We start from the raw sequence: 21340 nt of genomic DNA on the forward strand, positions 1-21340 counted from the left end.
TTTTTATACTTCAGTAACAAAAAATCCATCATCCCTCAAACATTACAGAACTTGAGGGGTTTATTTCAGAGTATATCTCCTAATGGCCTTTGGTGAAAATCAAAGTCCTCTGGCAATCTACCTTCTGATTTCTTTCTAGATTGAAATAATTATTTTTGTAAAAACACATAACACATTTTTAGTACTCTTAGACCTTAGTGCTGCGTTCGACACTATTGACCATAGTATACTTGCTGAAATATTGGAAACTGATTTTGGGATAACAGACTCTGCTTTGTCTTGGTTGCAGTCTTACCTTTCCGATAGGCAGCAACAAATATCAATTGGTGACATTACCTCAAAGAAATTTGACGTTAGATGGGGCATTCCCCAAGGGTCCAGGCTCGGACCTCTCCTTTTTTCCTATATCTAGTAGGCTTTTCTCGGTTGTCAAAGCATACTCTGAAAAAATATCTTGTCACTGTTATGCAGATGACACTCAATTATACATTTCCTTCAGCCCAGTCAGGGAACAAGAACAGTTGTGTGTTTTGGCTCTTGAACACTGTTTACAGGAACTTCGTAGATGGATGTTGAGCAGTAAGTTAAAACTCAATGATAGCATAACTGAGTTTCTTATCATTGGAACACCTAGACAAGTGTCTAAACTAAATATAGATTGCATAACAGTTGGAAATACTTTAGTATTAAAAGCAGACCATGGTTGCAAAAAAAAAAACTTGGTGTCTGGTTTGACTCGCAGCTAAACATGGAAACCCACATATCCAAAACATGCAAAACTGCCTTTTATCATCTCTACAACTTACGTCATATCCGAAAATATTTAAGCAGCACATGTATTAATACACTGGTCCATGCATTTGTAACAAGCAAATTGGATTATTGTAATGGATTACTTTTTGGCTTACCAGATTCTCAGATAAACAAATTACAGCTTGTTCAAAATGCATGTGCCAGACTCATTGTAATTCCCCCAAATTTTCCCATGTAAGGCCCCTACTCAACGATCTACATTGGCTTCCAGTACGTCAGCGAATCAAATTCAAAATAATGCTCCTAACATATAAGATACTACATGACATGGCCCCCACCTATCTCAGTGAACTCCTTAAATTAAAATCACCCACCCAGTCTTACAGGCTTCGTAGTTCCCATGACACAATGCTCCTCAGTCTCCCACCATGTAAAACAAAAATCACACTAGGTGACCGTGCCTTTATCAGTGCTGCACCCGAACTCTGGAATAGTCTCCCTTCCTCAATAAGATATGCATCCTCTGTCAACTTATTTAAAACCAAACTGAAATCCCACCTCTTTCAAGAGAGTTTTTAATAAAGAAGTCACTTTTTCATGTTTTTTGGTTATGTATTTTGTAGAAATAATTAATCTTTACTTATTTTTCTTCAATTAATTTAGCGAACTTAATTTTACTTTTAAAATTTTTGCGTATTCTTGTTAATTGTTTTTCTGCTTATCTGTTGTGTATTGTAATGCGCAGTTGAGTATATCCAAATAGAAATTGCGCAACATGAATTTACAATTATTATTATTATAATTATTATTATCGTTATCGTTAAATCATCATCAAACTTCTCAATTTCTCTTTAATATCTGCCATAGAACCTATAAGTATCGAACTGATAGCCATGCCGGAGATCTTTGAGTCAGACTACTGGACTGGATTGGATGACTATATATCTGAAGGGCACTGTACTCCTTCTTTTAATCAGACTAAAGTGAAGGAAAACATGGATAAGGCTTTGCTGGGGTTCGCCAAATGGCGCGAAATTGACAATAGCACAAGTATGAAAAATCTCTCATTTTGTTGACTCTGTAGGCCTATATATAAAAAATTAAGCAAACTGTATTTATACGTATCCTCAGTGTAACACCTATAGCACTCATTCAATGAACAAGGTTATAATATAACCTTGTTCTCAGTTATATCTCCATGTGTGGTAAAATAAGTGTGGCAATGTTTGGCTTATTTTCTCTTTTTCTTTGGGACAAATCCTTGATTTTTTTACACTGACAGTTTTCATTACACCTATTACTCATACTACTTGGCTCTTATTTCAATTTGATTCTTTAAATCATTTTTTTCTTAATTAAAAATAGAGATCAAAAAATGAAAATTTTCTTGCCATATTACTTTCCACCAATAGAGGGCGTACACAAAAATATCCCCAAAATTCAAGTTTTTGAGCGCTCTGGTGAATACAAAAATTATTCCCAAGTTACTAATGAAAAATAAATTGCAACTGTATGAAAATTAGTAATTTTGGTCACAAAAGTGATAGTTTAATGATTTTTTGAAGTGCGTGCTCTGTACAACATTGGCATACCATAGTCCTACCTGTAGATTCACCACAGACAGGGTGGTAGCAGTGAACAAGTGACCTATAGCAGGTTTCTATCTACACATTGATTACCATTAAATCTTGTGGCACTTGGATGGCGTGTCGTTGGTTATAGTAGACAGAATCACACCCAGAGGATCGGGGAGTTTATATTTCTTTTTTTTATTCGGAGAAATGTTAAAAATACATCGTTATAAGTAGAAAATATAAGAAAAGTTTAAATACCTTTTTATGTGTAATAATAAGCAATTTGTTGCCTTTTCATGAGTCTTGACTTGAAACGTATGAATGGAAAAAGAAAACTAGATATGACCAGATAATTAGTCAAGAATACGTTAACCTACAGGACTGGGCAAATTTAAAATGCATTGAGGACTCAGGGGGTCATCATGGCCTCCCTTCTGATCTCGACCGCTGTTCATGCGATCGCGCCGAAAATTGGCACGCACATTCTTTACCACAGAAGACAAGATCAATTATTTTTTAGTCCACATAATTCAGCTTTATTCCACTCATTTCATTTAAACTTTGTTGGGCTGTATCTGTCTATATATGGTATACAATTTGTTTTTGTTTGATGGAAGTGAAATAAATAAATTTGAATTTGAATTTTCTTTCTTTCTCTCTCTCTCTCTTTTTTTTGGGGGGGATTGAATTATCAAATTATGCTAGATATCCATATCTATATCTGATCATGACTTGGATGTTTTTAAATGTTTAGTTCATTGCGTTGATTTAGGAGTGATGGCACCATTTTTTCCTCATTTTATTATTTTTCCTGGAGACCAAATGCCAGTCATTTTTGTATGAGGACCCTTTTTTTCATGTCAAAATTTTGGGACATAAAGCACCCCCTTCAAAAAAAAAAATACTGATAAGATCTGTAAAACAGGATCTTTTTCATAGCAGGGTAAATTTAACTCGGTCTCTCAACATTTTGTTGCTTAGATCCATCCATCAGAATTCCTCTGACGTGGCCGGATGGGAAGTATGGTCTTCCTAGACCTTACAATGGGTGCCCTTCAAGAGACTGGGAAAAGGGATCTCGCTGGCAAGTAGGACTACCTACCAATAAGAACATCTTAGGCCTTACTGACACAAATATGTACCTTGCTGGTTGGGTTTGGGAGCATTCATCGAGACAAGAATTCTGCATAAAAACCGTTTCTGAAATCCAAGGTTCTAGATGGCAGTGGCAGCCTGGTTCATACTGTATCTACCGATACGGTTCAAGATGCCCACAAGGTATGTAATGTAACATTGAACTTTTTACAGCATTCTCGCCACTCTAAGGAGAGCTTTAGAAGCTTTAGGAGCAGACCCCACGACATTAAATATTTAAATAAAAAAGTAGTTGCAGTAATTAAACATCGATGTGATGAGAAACGTAAATTTGAACCAATGTTAATTGTATCTTTGTCGGCGTAGATCCAAATCTAGCACAATCACAGTAAATAAACTTTTTAAAATCATGAACTGCAGGGGCGGATCCAGCCTTCGCCAATAGGGGTTGGGGCGAATTTTTTTTTCAGCACGAAGTTGATTTCTGTTTGTTTGAAGGGGTAGTCGTAATAGTCCCTATTAACTTTTAATCTTATAAATCAAAATCTATTCAATATATAAAAATCTCATAAGCCTATTTACATAGTGCGAGCGCGAGCTAATTTTTTGTTTGTTTTATTTCATGTATTTTGTCCTAAAATTTAAACATTCTGGGCAATGTTTGTGATCCTAAACGAGATGTGTTTCAACTAAATAACTGCGTGAAAAGCGCGAGCAGAAATTTTTAATATACGTTTTGATCACTGATCGAAAAAGGATCTGTTTACGGCGGCTTGCAGTTAGCCATGAAGACTTTACATATTTTAACAATTAGAAAATGAGAGCGCGAAGCGCGATCTGAAAATTTTGGCATTTCTACCTGAAGAATGGAAATTCTAAGCACTTTTTGTAATCGTGAAAAAGATAAGTATATAAGTAAACAATTGATGCGCGAAGCGCGAATGGAAAAATCAAGATTTACACCTAAGTATGGGACACTCGACCTAAAATCTGCATAAGCATTCTAAATACCCTTTTTATCATTAATTAATTAATCAATCAATCAATTCAAAAGGGTGGCAAGATAAATCGTCTATAAGGAATGACGGTTAGCCCGATGGTGCACGAGAAGCCACACAGTTTGTAACTTGTGCTAGTTTTAATTCAATTCAATTGGTCCGAATCTGCATTTATCATTATGCATTAAGAAGAAAAAGTATATTGCCAGTCGGGTTGTATACACAGAGGCGTCGATCCTCAATAATTCCGCATGTGCAACTAAAAAATAAGATTGTAATGCTATACTTAAATCAGCAAACAAGATTGAGATACCAACTCCATTTTGATTTAAAATCGTGCTCAAAATGTCTGCTTTTCAGATTGGAATATAAAGCTTTTCAGTTCGTGCTCGCATCATTTCTGTACCAAAAACCCATACTATTCATGATTAAATAGGTGAATAGAATGTCCTGTTTTCAGTTCTAAACCTCAAAAGAACTCCCGCTTCGATTTGCAATAATTTTTTGTTGGATATATATCTTGTTCTTTATCAAAAGCGTCCAATAATCTGTCTTTTTTTTCCAGATCGAAATATCAAAATTTTCAGCTCGCGCTTTGCGCTTGCATCTATTGTTCTTCTAGATAACCATCTCAATCATTGGTACCAAAAATGCTCAGAATATCAAGCTTTCAGGTCAAAATAAAAAGAAATTTCAGCTCGTTCTCTAGTGAGATACATGTATCTATCCTCCTCATGAGTTACTGCAAAACAAACATAAACAGGTACATTTTTCCTGTTTTCATGTCATACTAAAAAATTTCAGCTCGCGCTCGCATTGTTGGTGAGGGTGAGATATGTGTCTCTTTCCCATGAGTCATATATATATATATATAGGCCTATGTGTGGGTGGGTGAGTTTGTTCGTCTTGAGTGATAGAGCGCCTTTAGAACGTTGATTCATGATTTTGCCCCCCCCCCCCATCTGAAAAATGGATCGACGCCCCTGTGTATACATCATGTTCAATAAACAGATCACTATGTACATGGTCCAGACAATTTTTGTCATTTTTTTTCTTTCGCATGAGTTTAGAATAGGCTCACTTGTAACACAATTTGCATTTTCAAAAAAAAAATATATAAGTAAACTACAACAATGAAGGAATTTCCAAGATCACCATGCATATCAACCACTCCCAAATGCCCTTATTTGTGATTTTAGTGGGGATAATGTTGAAAGATCCCCATCCACAAAAAAAACTGTGTCAATCATCCCCCCAACCAAGAATACCGATCGACACCCATGAAACAACCAATCAATATACAAATAACGCATGTTTATGAGTGCAATGGACAGAATTCTTGATGAGGTGAAAGATGAAATGATCCATTCAGTGAGGCGTAGCCGAGCTGAATGGATCATTATTTTATCTTTAATCGAATGAAGTATTCTGTTCATTGTACGAATGAACACACATTCATTATTTGGTTTATATGACACCCAAAACTTGATTTTTTTTCCATATGAAATTTATGAATTTCGATGCAAAACATGCTCATGCAGTGCGAGTTCGGTCTGTTGATTGTTACGTCATTACATCATGTGCACTGCTGGTGCCTGCAGCTGTATGGAAGCAGGAGACCGTCAAAAACACGGATATACGTCGTGTCGTAATTCAATTTACTACACGACGTAAATAATTACGTAGTGTAGTAATTCGAATTACTACACGACGTAAATAATTACGTAGTGTAGTAATTCGAATTACTACACGACGCAATTCCGAATTACTGCCCAACGATTTAATGTCATGACGTTAAATGAATTAGTGTCGCTACATCAAATAATTAAGGTCGTGTACTCTCTTAATTCCAAAGACTTATTTTTAAGTCCAAAAGACTTATATTTTAAGTCCAAGAGAGACTGGTTAAAATGACAAAACCCTTGGATTTAAAAACAAAACTATCCTTAGACTTAAAATTTTAAGTCCATAGAAGTTTTAAATTTTAAGTCGTTTGGACTTGAAATTTAAATCTTTCTGGATTCATTTTTAAGTACCATCAGGATTTACTGCAGTTTAAGTCTTTCTACGGGTTTAAATATGAATGGTAAATCCCAACATAAAAACAAATCATGTAAGGGTTGTTTTCAAGTCCTTCTTAGAATTAAAAATATTGAACTTCAAATGAAACACGATACAAGTACTTCAAATTCATAAACATTTATTTCTCCATGAAATAGTCAATTATAAGATAATGTAGAATTTCAATTCCACAATAAACCAACATGCAAATTCGAACCAGTTCATAACCTTTTTACAATATCAATCTGTTATATACTGCCTTACCACGACAAAAGGAAGTACTGACCATAAAATAGTTTACGAGTTATAAAGCAAAAACTATATTTTGTACGATTCATTTTATTTTGTTGCGAATTCATAGCTCAAATTGGTATATAAACAGATAAACTGATGATGCATAATAAAAAACTACAAAGTATTTCGGTATGTGGAAATTTATGCCAAGTAAAATGGTAAAATTGGTCAAAAATTATGGTCAACACTTCCTTTTGCCGTGGTAATTCAGTAATTGCCCTATCTTTTGTGTGTACAAAATGCAAGTAAGCAACAACAGCAATCCAATCAGTGAATGTACATCATTTGGATTTATATCATTTACTAACCTCTAATAATCAGGGGCCCGTTGCAGAAAGAGTTGCAATCAATCGCAACTCTAAAAATAATGCGCAATTTGATTTTCGACCAATCAACAATGCGCATTTGGGACTTGCGCATGATTTTTAGAGTTGCAATTGATTGCAACTCTTTCTGCAACGGGCCCCAGGCCTACTAATTCAAGATTTCTTGCTATTTACTCATAAAACATGTTACAGTAAAAGGGGTGTTCAATAAGTTTGTGGCAGATGTGTGCAGATCCTCTAATTCATTTATAGTTAGTGCCATTTCTCGTTTTTTTAGGTACAGCTAATTTAAAAAATATATATTTAGTCATCGGTTTTTAACCCTTTTTACCATGAGATTTGGGACAAAATTCCAAAATCTGGCACTGTGCCGTCATCCGTTGCCCTGGTCTCAAGGGCTTAACACCAACAGAAATCAACAAGAACATGGAGACCATATTTGGAGATACTGCCCCTTCCTACAGAATGGTTAAGAAGTGGCCTGGTGAATTCAAACATGGCAGGGAGAGCTCGGAATACGACCCCCGTCCAGGAAGGCCAGTAAGAGTCGCCGCACTGGGCACAATTTACAACGTTCTCAGAAACCGCTAACTGGCCATGTTAAATTACCTGTAGCTAAAAAACAAAAAATCGAAATAACCTAAAACTTTTGGTGTATTCATGGATTGAGTAGATCTGCACACTTGCCAAATTACAATTTTGTAGTTCATCAGCTCTATCTTAACCTTATATAGCATGGGCTATTTAGAAACTGCATAGCGTGGGGTGGGGGGGGGGCTTATTTGCCCCCCCCCGGATCTTGGCCATCGATCGCGACGAAAATAGGCATGCACGTTTTCCACAACATAATCTCAAAAATTGTATAATTACATAATTATTCAATTTTTTCTTCAATTCTGCTAGAAATTAGAATTCAGCTGTACATCTGTACATACAGGTCAAAAACTGCTAAATTATGTCTAAACACTCTTTTCAGGATTCTCATCAAATGTACATCCCAAAAATGGTGGAATCAATTTTTTTTCTTCCTATGTATTTTATTGTTTTAAATTTATTTCTTTTTTCGACATGAAATTAATGATACATTTATGAATTTTGGCTAGAAACAGAATTTGCATTGGATTTGTACATGAAATCGTGTTTTTGAGCAATTTTGGGTCCGACGTGCTTACAAAATGTTGTGCAATTTCGGAACCACATACCCGTTGAAAATTTGAAATTAAAGTTATCAAACGTCACGGCACAAACTTTTCATATTCCGGAAATAACGCAAAAATATGTTGAGGGGCTAAAAAGTTAAAAAGATGCAATGAAAACAGCAGTGTGGACTGTATAGAGGCACATTATAATGTTACATACATTTTCTATTCAGGGTTGGCGATTTTTTTGATTTTTTTAAAAAAATCAAAAAAATCGGATTTATTTGATTTAAATCAGATTTTTTTTATTTAAATCAGATTTTTTTGATTTTTTTGATTTTTTAAAAGTTCCTTCGAAAAAAAGGGTAATTATCCCCCCCCCCTTACTCTTACAATGACATCAATATTGATGTTATACATTTCACCCCTAATATTGTTCTTAACCACATATTTTGTAATTAAAATCCAGTAAAAATGGACAATTAAAAATAAATTTGAGGAATCATGTATCTGAACTTAATTCTATCATACATAGGCCTATGAAGGAATATGCCATAGGGAATTCCCAGTGAGTAGAGAAAATTTTCCTCTGGGATTTTTCATTCAAATATTTAAAAAAATCCCTTATCAAAACTGCCAACAAACCCTTTGCCAATTACTAGTATTCATGTATATTGTAAGAGAAATAATTCAAATCAATGATTTTTTTCAATTAGTCACAGCTTTACAATAGTCAAAGAGAGACTACAACTGTATATGTTAAGGATCTTTTTGATAAAAAGCTCTTCTCTTGCTACAGATATAGATGCAAAACTCTCAGTTTTGGAGAACAATATAGGAGATAGCTTAGTCAAAGGGTGACTATACTACATTCTGTTACTGTGATTTCTTTACATTAATCTACAATTTTTATTCCCATATTCTCTACAAAAAAATCTGTTTGATCCATGAAGTATGAAAAAAAAATCTACTTACTTTTAACTTAAAGGATAAAAACTGCAAAACTGCTTAAATTACAACTTATGTATTACAAAAAGAAGTATTTTATTTTAAATGAGACACAGCTTACAACTGCCAATGATTGTAACTGAAGTACCTGCATCTTAACGTTAAAATACAGAGTTAAATGTTTATTCTGAGTGTTGCAAATTGTTGTTATAGAGCTCTTTCCATTATTACATGCAGATACAAAACTTCCATTATTTGTAGCACTGAAAATAAAATGGGCTGCAGTGACTTAAAAGGTTTATAAGAGAAAGCTTTTCTCAACAGTCAAATTATGACTGTACTACATTACATTAATGTGATTTTTATAATTATGTTATTCAAAACATCAAATGTATGATAAATGTAACAATACGAAATAAGAGGCATGTTAAATATGTTGATTACATGCAGGTATCATTTTTTATTTTACATGACAGAAGTAGTTATGTGTAGGCGAAGGATCAAAACTGGAAAACTGCCAACAAACCTTTTCTCATCGACTTTTATATATTATATTTTTTTTTACAAACTGCTCTCTGAAAAGTCTTTGGATTATGTGAAAACTTTACGTTAAGAAAGAAATGGACTAATAATAACTGACAAAGAATGTAAAATTTCAGAAGAAAAACTCGACATAATTTACAAAAAATGAGTACCTATTGACAACATACATCTGTAGTTTTTAAGGAATTACCTGATTTTATTGATTTGATTTTAATTTGTTTTAAGTAGATATGAAGACTTTGTTGATCTTTTATTGATATAAAGTTAATTCAAAGTTTTTCAGTTGACTTGAAGAATTAAAACTGCATTGAACAAATACTTTGTCCATGATTTGTACATGGTTCAATGGAAGTGATTTAAATCAATGATTTTTTTTAAAAAATCATGGTGATTTAAATCGCGATTTAAATCACGATTTAAATCAACGTGATTTAAATCCGCCAACCCTGTTTTTCTAAATCAAAATGAGATAAAGTTTACCTAACCTAATCCATGTTAAAATTTGTCCCTGACACTGGCGGAAAGGTTAACTTGGATCAACTGCATATTTGTACGGATTACAACAATTTTATTGAGGGAGTGTTCATGAATACTTTGGTAGGGTTGGGTTGAAAAATTTTTTACATGTAAAAATTTTTTTGACCCTCCTGTACTGAACCAAAATTTCATCAAAATTGTGTGAAATATACCATACAGTTATTTCAATGACTTGTCAAATAAACTGCATGTTATTTTACCCCTTTGAGGGATAATTAAAAAAAATTGTTTCTCCCCCTTCTTTAAGATAAAATCAATTGGCAATTCAACTGGAAACTCTACTAGTGTTTGATAAAAATGGCTGCTAGCTACTGAAATGTTGCATGTAGTGCAATTTTAATTGGACTAATCAATTAGTAATTGGAAGAATTATACTATAAAACAACTTAAATGATTGATATACAAGATGACTTTCATCTTTCTGTATTCAAAAACTGTAAATCCAACAAGTGTAAACCAGCTAAAATTTCCAGTGAACATGGCAGACCTCGTTATCAGTCTTATTGTTAGGGAATGTGGCCTAAAAGGACAAGTCCACCCCAACAAAAACTTGATTTGAATAAAAAGAGAAAAATTCAACAAGCGGAACACTGAAAATTTCATCAAAATCAGATGTAAAATATGAAAGTTATGACATTTTAAAGTTTCGCTTCATTTCACAAAACAGTTATATGCACATCTCGGTCGGTATGCAAATGAGGGAACTGATGACATCACTCACTCACTATTTCTTTTGTATTTTATATGAAATATTTTGATTTTCTCGTCATTGTCATGAGAAATGAAGTTTCATTCCTCCCTAAACACATGGAATTCCATTATTTTAACATTTTGTGTTTCAGGCAAGGAGGTCCCAATCATCAAATTCGTAAAAATTGAAATATTGTATAATTCAAACAATAAAAAACAAAAGAAATAGTGAGTGACATCATCGACTCTCTCATTTGGATGTAACTGGCTCGTTCAAGTAACTGTTTTGTTAAAAAATAAGCGAAACTTTGAAATGTCATAACTTTCTTATTTTACATCCGATTTTGATGAAATTTTCAGCATTGTGCTTGTCTGATTTTTCTCTATTGATTCAAATGAACATTTTTCTGAGGTGGACTTGACCTTTAAAGGGATGGTCCGGGCTGAAAGTATGTAAAACATAATAAATAGAGTAGAATTCACTGAGCAAAATGCCGAAAATTTTATAAAAATCGGATAACAAATAACAAAGTTATTGAATTTTAAACTATTTTGTCAAAACAGTCGTCATGAATATTCATTAGGTGGGCTGATGATATCACATCTCCACTTGTTCTTTTGTATTTCATTATATGAAATCAGGTTTGTTCTAATTTTTTCCACCAAGAACTAGAAAAAGTGGATAACTGATTTTGTGCATTAGATATTTATTGCTGGAACTTATTTCATTATAAGGGAGACATATTCACACAAGTATGAAATAATGAAACAAATATGATTTTATTTAATAACATGAGAAAACAGAAAGTGGAGATGTGACATCATCAACCTACCTAATGAATAACCATGACAACTGTTTTCACAAAATATTGCTGAACTTTAAACTTCAATAACTTTATTTGTTATCCGATTTTGATGAATTCTTCTGCATTTTTCTCAATGAATTCTACTCTATGTATTCAGATACATGTATAAATATTTTTAACCCGGACCATCCCTTTAAAACAACAAAATGGGCTTCTAATAGCCTGTCAAATAATTCAACAAAGCCATCACCTGGCACTTTACTTTATCACTAAACAGGCAGGAAATGTGAGGCTTTTCTTCATCTGTGCGCAAGGTAATCCCACTCACACGTACATCATAGACACCGATGCGCGTGTAAGACAGAAGCTGCGTAAGACAGAAGCTGCGTCTGCTGCAGTTGCGCTGTGTTCAGTACTTTCCTATATCAATTCACGTTGTGAATTGGCCTGCCTATTTAGTGATGATCAAATTATAACATTTTGGTCTAACACGAAGAGGGTTCAGTTTGTACGGATTACTGATCAGACATAATAACTGATGCAAGTGAGCGCACTGCAGGTCTCACCTTGGATGGGTGCAACACCCCATATATGTAGGCTGCTAAATATTCATTAAATGGTGCCAAAACTTGGGAAAAGTGGACATCGAAACAGTAATGGGCTTTGAAGAGCCTGTCAAATGTATCACCTGCTACAAGGACATTTTGGTCCAACACCAAGTAGTGTCGCTTGCTCTTCTTCACAAGGAAAGATTGGCTGAACATTTTCTCCGTTTCCAGCCGTCATCCTCAAATCAGTTCCTTCCTGAAATATTACAATTTTAAAGAAATCAGTAAAAACCATATCCATCATCTATTTCAGCAAAAAAATATATCAGGCCTTGTCATTTGCAGCAAGCTTTTTATCACTCGCCTTAATTTGGTCTAATAACAGGAGGATAATATTCAGAGCTGCCAGTCATTACTGTTCAAAAACCTGAAATGCAAAAAAAAAAACCAACCCTGTACGGTGAATCATATTGAAGACTGGCATCTCTGAATATTGACATCATTCGCCTAGAGCTGCCCACACAATTTCTTTACATATTCTGATCTGAAAACTTGATATCCTGAGCATTTTTGCTACCAATGATTAAGATGGGTATCTAAAAAAAAATAGATGCGAGCGCGAAGCTCGTGCTGAAAATTTTGATATTTCAATCTGAAAAAAATTGAGTTTAATGGACGTTTTCAATAAACAAGATATATATCCAACAAAAAGACTTTTGCCAATCGAAGCGGGAGTTCTTTTGAGGTCTAGAACTGAAAAAGACTGTTACAATCGAAAGCTCAGCTAAGGCCACTAAAAAGGGTGCATTCAGAGTTCGAGTGATTTTGTTGGTCAACATCACACAGCGTTGGTCTCTTATGGATGCACACAGTTTAAGTCAAGCGATGAAATCACTGAAACTCTGAATACATATAAGATATCCAACTCACAAGACCCGCCAATTAAGTGTTGCAAGCTGTTCATTGTTATCTGACAAAGGCACAATTCACTCCAGTGAAAAAAAGTAAGTCTACTGCATTTGCACAACAAGATTTAATTAAAATCAAAACATGAAAAACAACCTCCTAATTATTCAATTTAAAAAAAGTACACTCATGAAAATGCAAATCTGGCTGGAATGCAAGTAAGTGACACAACATTCCTAAGTTGGATGCATATTTCATGATGTTTGATCACATCAGTGTTCCAATTTTGGCAGTTTTAATAACATAAAAATGGCAGCTTACTGTCAGAAACTTCATCTTTCATGACCTGTTGTATTGTAGCATAATCCTCCTTGGCAGTGGTGATGATGTTCTCCCTGTAGTCCCCCATTTTTTCAGAAAAATCCCAGACTCCTCACGAAACATAAGTGCAAATTCAACATTGATCTGGAATAAAATAAAACACAAACTAATTAATACCACCATTTCATGATTATCTGTGGATTCGCGCAAAACTCCTCTGCGAGAATCCAAATGGATTTACGCAGGGTGCCGCAAACTTATATCCCTGCCTGCCTGGCCAAGGTAGAGATCGGGACAATGTGGCATGCTTGCACAACACAGGAGTGTGTTCGAATTGGAGTCATGTTTTTTTAGCCACAGTCTCTGAAAAATGGAGAAGCCATGCCAAAGTCTGAAAATGGGAGGACCATGCATGTTTCAGCTAATGGTTAAAGTTTGGATCCTTAGGAATCATGAAGTACATTTCCAGCAATCGACTGCTGTATTCCTTCACAAGGAATCGCCTAAGTAAAATCCTCCACTCCTTTCACAACTTTTTCTGATGTGATAGTGCACTACCACGAGATTGGCTGCAAGAGTGCACATTAAAAAACAGTGAGAGGTTCAATTTTGCATAATAAATTTTAATGAATGCAGTGGCTCTGCCTACTCTGCAAACATTTTGGTACGTGGTAGATTTTTTTAAAAGGTGAAATAATGAAAAAGAAATTGTAGATGTCCACATTATATGATACAGATTTCTAAAGCACTACATGTACATCGAGGGTATAAACTGTATAATAAACTAATTGGCACATTCTACAGAACCATCTATGTTTCTTACCAAGTTAGTTGGATAAATCCTTGTATCATGGATACAGGTCTATGAGCTTGGTAACAGAGTTCCCCTTTGACCTGTGCCTGCCAATACTCATAAGTTCGCTGAAAGTATTCTCTTATTGTTGCTAAGTTTTCTTTGGTTGGGCTGGCATACTTCATTCATTCAACCTACAAAGTCAAAATACGGTAGATATGAACCAATATAACTATAGGTGGGGAGAGAAGTACTTATAATCTTCAGAATCACAAGGTAGTATAGCATAATAAAAACTTAATTCTTGCAGTTTGATGGATAGCATGGGGTTTATAAGTTAGAAGGGGAATCAGATTTACCATACAAAATTGTAATGATTGATTTTAAACATGAGTTGATTGATTTCCAAGTAACTAGGGTCAGCATATATGCTTGGTATAAATACTAGGTTTTCTGCAGCTGCATCTTTAGTAGCTGAGTTACGAGATTTGGCTCTTAAAAAGAAAATCCTGCAAAATGAATTTCCATTGGGCCAGGGTGAATATTCTTCGAGAAAATTGATGTTCTTAAATTGCTTTTGTGATTAGATCAAAATCTTCCACAATCCTATTTCATTAGGTTTCAAAATCTTTAATAGCAAAGTGCAAAATTATCAAGTGATAAAGCAGCTTTTTGGAAGAATATTCACCCTGCTACTGACCCTGTTGTTAAAAGGGGCTTACCATTTCCTTTGCATCAGTGTCTTCCAATAATGCATCATCTATACCTGCTTCATCTTCCTTTTCATCGCTGGTCTTCTTCGGTTTCCTCATTTTCTTCTCCTGTTGCTGACATTCTGGAGTTTTTAAGACAAGTTTGGATGAACCCTTCTCCATCACAATAGAGCACTTCCTATATTTAGATTTAAAATGAATAAATGTCATTAATTTGTTTAACTACTTTTTTCCCTTTACAAATTACAGATAAAAACAAAACTCCCTTTCTTTACTAAAAAGGCATTAATGAATAACATTTACGTTGGGATTGTGTGCCTCATATGGTATTCTAATAAATGATTATTTTAAGTTGTTGATTATAGTAAGGTAAAAAAAAAATGGCACATTTGTTTTAATCTAACCAATGTGTCATGCTGCTCCACAACACACACAAATCACTTCATTACACACTAATCTAGAGACATGTCACTCACAAGTCCCGTAATCCACATAAAGGCCATATTTTGATTATTTTGGTTTCATAATTTATGCAAAAAGGCACCATATTTTTAAAGCTTATACTGCTAAGAAACATGGTTGCAAAAAATGCGCAAAAAAAAAGAAATCTGCAGTTTGTGACAAGATTTTCGTTTATCTCAAGCTCCGAGGGTGATGGTATTGGCGAAAAACAAATAAAAAACCCAAACCCTCCGTATCTGCCGAAGTCAAATGCAAGTCCCCGCTGGCCTGCATTCGACCGCAAGGGGAGTACTGATGGGCGCCGGAACCTCTGCGATGGACAACCATGTATATGGTGCAGCGCATTTAAATATTGCAGAAAAGCTTAAGTGGTTGAATTTCGGGTAGTTTACTCTACATGTCAGAAATAGATCTAACTTTATGTACTATCTACAGAAAATCTCATCAAAATGCGAACAAGAATGTGATTTTTACCAGAAAAGGCGATGATGTAAATTTGACGCAAAAAAGAGGACGGTGCCCTTGTCTGCCCACTCATTCACTTTACAATTTACATGCAGTTTGGGATTTTTTGCATGAAAGTGGCATTTTCAAGGCATGCGAGTAAAAAATAAAATAGTCCTCTTTCCTCATTTTTTCAGTGACATGTACGTATCGCAAAAAATTGATTTAAAGATGATGGTGTCCGTTGCATCTTTATGATGTTAGAATTGCAAAGTATATGCGCAGACAAGGGGCTTCAGACCATACATGAAGATCTAACGTTAGATCTAGAATCTAGACTGTTAAATCTAGATCAACCATTTTATATAGATCTAGATTCTAGGCTAGACTAATGCACTGACTGAACTTCTGAAGTGATACCAACACACTAACAAGTGATTTCACTACGCTACAGTGACTAGATCTAGTAGTAGTACACACACAGAAAAATCAAACCAATTCCAACAATAACATATTGACCAAGTGCGCATAAAATGAATGCAATTCCAAGGTCTAGCCTCTAGGAGACTGCACACATGCATGTGTAGCCCCGGGCTGACCGGGACGCTGCCACGAACGCCAGTACAGTAGTAAGCGTTCGGGCTGCCATACTAGTAGTAGCTCATCATCGTCGGGACAGAATGAAATTAAAAAATGAAACTGCCTTCTTGAGTTTGATTAAACAAAAACTACTGTAGGCCTAGGCTAGGCTTAGACTCTATTATCTATGGCTATGCGCTGTTTTCAATAACTGTTCTATGACCTAGGCGGGGCCTATTTGTTCTAAAAATTATAAAAGGCATTGCCTGTTTAACTTTTAAATGACTATCAAAAATTGACTGCCCGGATAAACTACCCGTCCGGACACACAACAAATTAATATAGGGCCTACGGTACATCATGTCTAGATCTACGGTAGTCTAACCCAGCCCGTCCCAGGGAGCTCCTGCCCGAGCAAGCGGGACGGAGCCGCTTCTCGAGCCGGAGCTCCCTGGCCTGGGTTAGGTACCGGTAGAGTCTAACGCTAAGCGGCTAAGTTTAACATCACGTTGTCATTGGTGACACCAAAAACACAGATTCTAAGAAGTTTTCCACGACGAATCACAATAAAATAAATATCAACATATTCATCATTATACATATATAACTTCGAGCATACCTTTTAATTTTGCAATAATGTCCTCCGGAACGCTTTTGGTCAAATATTCTTCCATCGCAGCCCGGGATCGCAGCCATTATGAGAGATAAATTATGGCGGCGGTGGAAGTTTTGCTCTGGTCACGTGATTCCAATTCATCGCAATATGATTGGTTAAAGTTTTAAGTCTTTCCAAAAGAATTAAAACATCGATTGTTTTCGCGAAACGTCCGAGAAATTTTAAATCAAGGCATCACTAAAATAAGTCTTTACGACTTAAATAATTACAAGTCTCACATAAGGTTTAAATTTTAAGTCTCGGGAATTAAGAGAGTAGTATTTCGAATTACTACACGCCGTAAATAATTACGTAGTGTAGTAATTCCAATTACTACACTACCTAAAGAATTACGTCGTGTAGCAAATAATTACTACTCGACGTAATTCCGAATTACTGCTCAACGATTTAACGTCATGACGTTAAATCAACCAATGAGACCGTTCGTTATATGAGCGCAATGCGAAGAGCTGAGACTACAGAGTATTGTACAGGAACGTACCGGCAGGAAGTTAGTTGGATGTCCTGACTAATCTCTTGGTGCCGCCAGTGGATAGAGTAAAAAAAACAAGGAGAGAGAGATTACATAATAGGAGAGAGAGAAGCGAAAGGGGGAGATTGGAAAGAAAAGAAGGGGGAACGGGAGAGAAAGAGAAGGGAAGTTAGTTGGATGTTCGATATTCGATATTCAAACTGTGAAGTTGGTTTGATATTCAGGTTCGATATGCAAACGCCTGTGAAGCTGGACCATATTTTTTTTTTGGTGTGAAATCGCCATTTTGTTTCCGCTCAAGCGCGATCGCATCAATTGTATAGGTGTATACCCATCGTGTTCATGATTACAAAAAGTGCTTAGAACGTCCAGATATCATCCCCGGATATCAAAGCTCTTCGGCTCGTGAGATATCATTTTCATGGACCAATTAATTATGCAAACTGCTAGTCCTTAACAGGTCCCTTTTCAAGTCACTGATTAGAGACTACATTTAAAATAAAATTTAGCTTGCGCCCCACGCTCTGTTTTTTAAAAAAATGTGTGTCACCCTCCCCCTGGCCCCAAAATGTTACTTTGTCTCCTCCTAGGTTAAAAACCTTGGTGCCGTCACATGCCACGGACCCGATCCGCATAGCACTGCCCCCAAAAAAAGTTCTACAACCGAGAATAGGAAATGATAATAGGAAAGAAAGGAAAGAAAGATGAAAGATACGTCATTTTATGCATACCATGTCAAAATCAATCTCAAAGTTAAAGTTTTTTTTCTCTCGCTGGCTCGAGACTTATTATTAAGCAAATTTTTGCTGCATGCGCCATTGTGTGCCCCCTCTTTTTGTTCTTATAACGCACTGAGCTTGGGGCTTCGCCCTATTGCTCGGGGCACAATCATAAAACATCCTGTTCATACAATGATATGACCCCTCCGTTCTCCCTTCTCTTTCTCTCCCGTTCCCCCTCCTTTTCTTTCCAATCTCCCCCTTTCGCTTCTCTCTCTTCTATTATATATTCTCTCTTTCCTTGTTTTTTTTTTTACTCTATCCACTGGCGGCACCAAGAGATTAGTCAGGACATCCAACTAACTTCCTGCCGGTACGTTCCTGTACAATACTCTGTAGTCTCAGCTCTTCGCATTGCGCTCATATAACGAACGGTCTCATTGGTTGATTTAACGTCATGACGTTAAATCGTTGAGCAGTAATTCGGAATTACGTCGTGTAGTAATTATTTGCTACACGACGTAATTATTTAGGTAGTGTAGTAATTGGAATTACTACACTACGTAATTATTTACGTCGTGTAGTAATTCGAATTACTACACGACCTTAATTATTTGATGTAGCGACACTAATTCATTTAACGTCATGACATTAAATCGTTGGGCAGTAATTCGGAATTGCGTCGTGTAGTAATTCGAATTACTACACTACGTAATTATTTACGTCGTGTAGTAATTCGAATTACTACACTACGTAATTATTTACGTCGTGTAGTAAATTGAATTACGACACGACGTATATACGTGTTTTTGACGGTCTCCTGCTTCCATACAGCTGCAGTCCTTGTGCGCGTGTGCAATGGACAAAATCGTATGGATCGGTATGGATCCAAAATTGCACAATGAATTGATACAAAATTGCACGGTTGATGACGTCATTGCAAACAACCAATCAAATCACAAGGATCTATCTAGGTGTCATATAAAGTAGAATGAATTGCACGTTTTGTATATCTTTATACATAGCCCTTCATATGGGGTCCCCCCCCAAAAAAAAAAATAAAATAAAAAATCGGCTCAGAATATATTGCTTTTATCCCCTACTGCTAAGATTGGATGCATGGTAAATAAAAACACAATTTTATACAACGCATATTTTATCTTTACATTCTTTCATTGCAGGCTTCACTTCTAGTTACATAGACTGGAATTATGGGGATGGCGTACATTTGGCCGATGAGGGCGTGGTGCCAGCTGGAACACAGACTAAACAAGAGTTCTGCTGCCGAGCAGATAACACCGCGACACAGGCAATACACTTACCCACCGATTCCAACTTTATGCTTCTGACAGTTTTTGATACCTGTCAACAAGTACGTAATTCTTTTATCATCTTCTATTTAATATTAAAGCTGAGGGGGGGGGGGGGGGTGGTGCCGCTTTTCAAAACTCTTTTTATCATGATTATTTATCAATATTATTATACAATAATGCATGCAGTCGTGTGCGTTAAGTGGAAATGCAGAGCACGCGAGATTTCTTTAGATCGGTGCCGCACTGGGCACGAGCCGCTGACGGCGAGTGTGCCGTGACCATAGAGATGTATATTGACACTAGAGTAATCGCTCGCATTGACGCGCGCGTATGGCAAGCCGTATTGACATATATTGTGATTTTGTGATATCACGAATTCGAATTACTGATATCACGAATTCGAATTACTGATATCACTAATTCGATTTAGTGATATCACTAATTCGATTTAGTGATATCACAAATTCTATTTCTTGATATCAAAAAAGGGATTTGTGTGAAAAACATATGGGAATTAGTGATATCACTAATTCGATTTGGTGATATCACTAAATCGAATTAGTGATATCACTAAATCGAATTAGTGATATCACTAAATCGAATATGTGATATCACTAATTCCAAATTTTTGATATCACAAATTCATTTAGTGATATCACTAATACGATTTTGTGATATCATTAATTCGACTTAGTGATATCACTAATTCGAATTAGTGATATCACTAATTTGATTTAGTGATATCACTAATTCGAATTAGTGATATCACAAAATGACGGTATTTTGAGCTTTACTTTAGTGCTAGAATTCAAGTGGTATTTTGAGCTTTACTTTAGTGCTAGAATTCACCTGGTATTTTGAGCTTTACTTTAGTGCTAGAATTCACGTCGTATTTTGAGCTTTACTTTAGTGCTAGAATTCACGTCGTATTTTGAGCTTTACTTTAGTGCTTGAATTCACGTCGTATTTTGAGCTTTACTTTAGTGCTAGAATTCACGTCGTATTTTGAGCTTTACTTTAGTGCTAGAATTCACGTCGTATTTTGAGCTTTACTTTAGTGCTAGAATTCACGTCGTATTTTGAGCTTTACTTTAGTGCTAGAATTCACGTCGTATTTTGAGCTTTACTTTAGTGCTCAAATTCAGCTCTGTTTCTATCGCTAGTTTAGCGTTTTAATTCACTTGGTATTTATTACATTGATGCAAAAAATAACCTGTGATCTAAACCTTTACATTAGTGCAATAATTCAGTTCAGATTTTTTTTTTTTGCACTTTATTCGTTTAAATCGATTGGCAACATATCAAGAATGAAATTAAGGATATGTTGCCAATTTCTATGTAATCATTCAGTATTCTCTTTTGACGTATGATATTTTGGGGTTTGTTTTTTTTTTATTACAAAAAATGAACAACTTATACTTTATTTGCATTTTAATGGTTGAAATTTAGTTTTGAGTGGCACATTAGACAAAAAAAATGAACGCTAATTGTGCAAAAATTGGCAACATATCAGTAATTCATTTTGTGATATGTTGCCAATTTGTTGTTTTTAAATATTATTTTTTCGACATCGCGTCTACTACACACTCTCGCTAAACTACACTCACGTTGCCACAATCTTCATGTGCCA

At 35.4% G+C, this 21340-nt stretch overlaps 1 protein-coding gene across 1 annotated transcript in view; it reads left to right on the forward strand.

Annotated features, from left to right (window-relative positions):
- Positions 1–21340, forward strand: part of LOC121416306 — a 40680-nt gene that overhangs the window by 12012 nt on the left and 7328 nt on the right. The window contains exons 6-8 of the mRNA XM_041609856.1: positions 1621–1803; positions 3309–3605; positions 19579–19769. Coding sequence (XP_041465790.1) covers positions 1621–1803; positions 3309–3605; positions 19579–19769 — 671 coding nt within the window. The remainder of the gene's footprint in view (positions 1–1620; positions 1804–3308; positions 3606–19578; positions 19770–21340) is intronic.

The sequence above is a fragment of the Lytechinus variegatus genome, chromosome 5 (genome assembly GCF_018143015.1).
Source record: "Lytechinus variegatus isolate NC3 chromosome 5, Lvar_3.0, whole genome shotgun sequence".
In the NCBI taxonomy this organism is placed as follows: Eukaryota; Metazoa; Echinodermata; class Echinoidea; order Temnopleuroida; family Toxopneustidae; genus Lytechinus; species Lytechinus variegatus.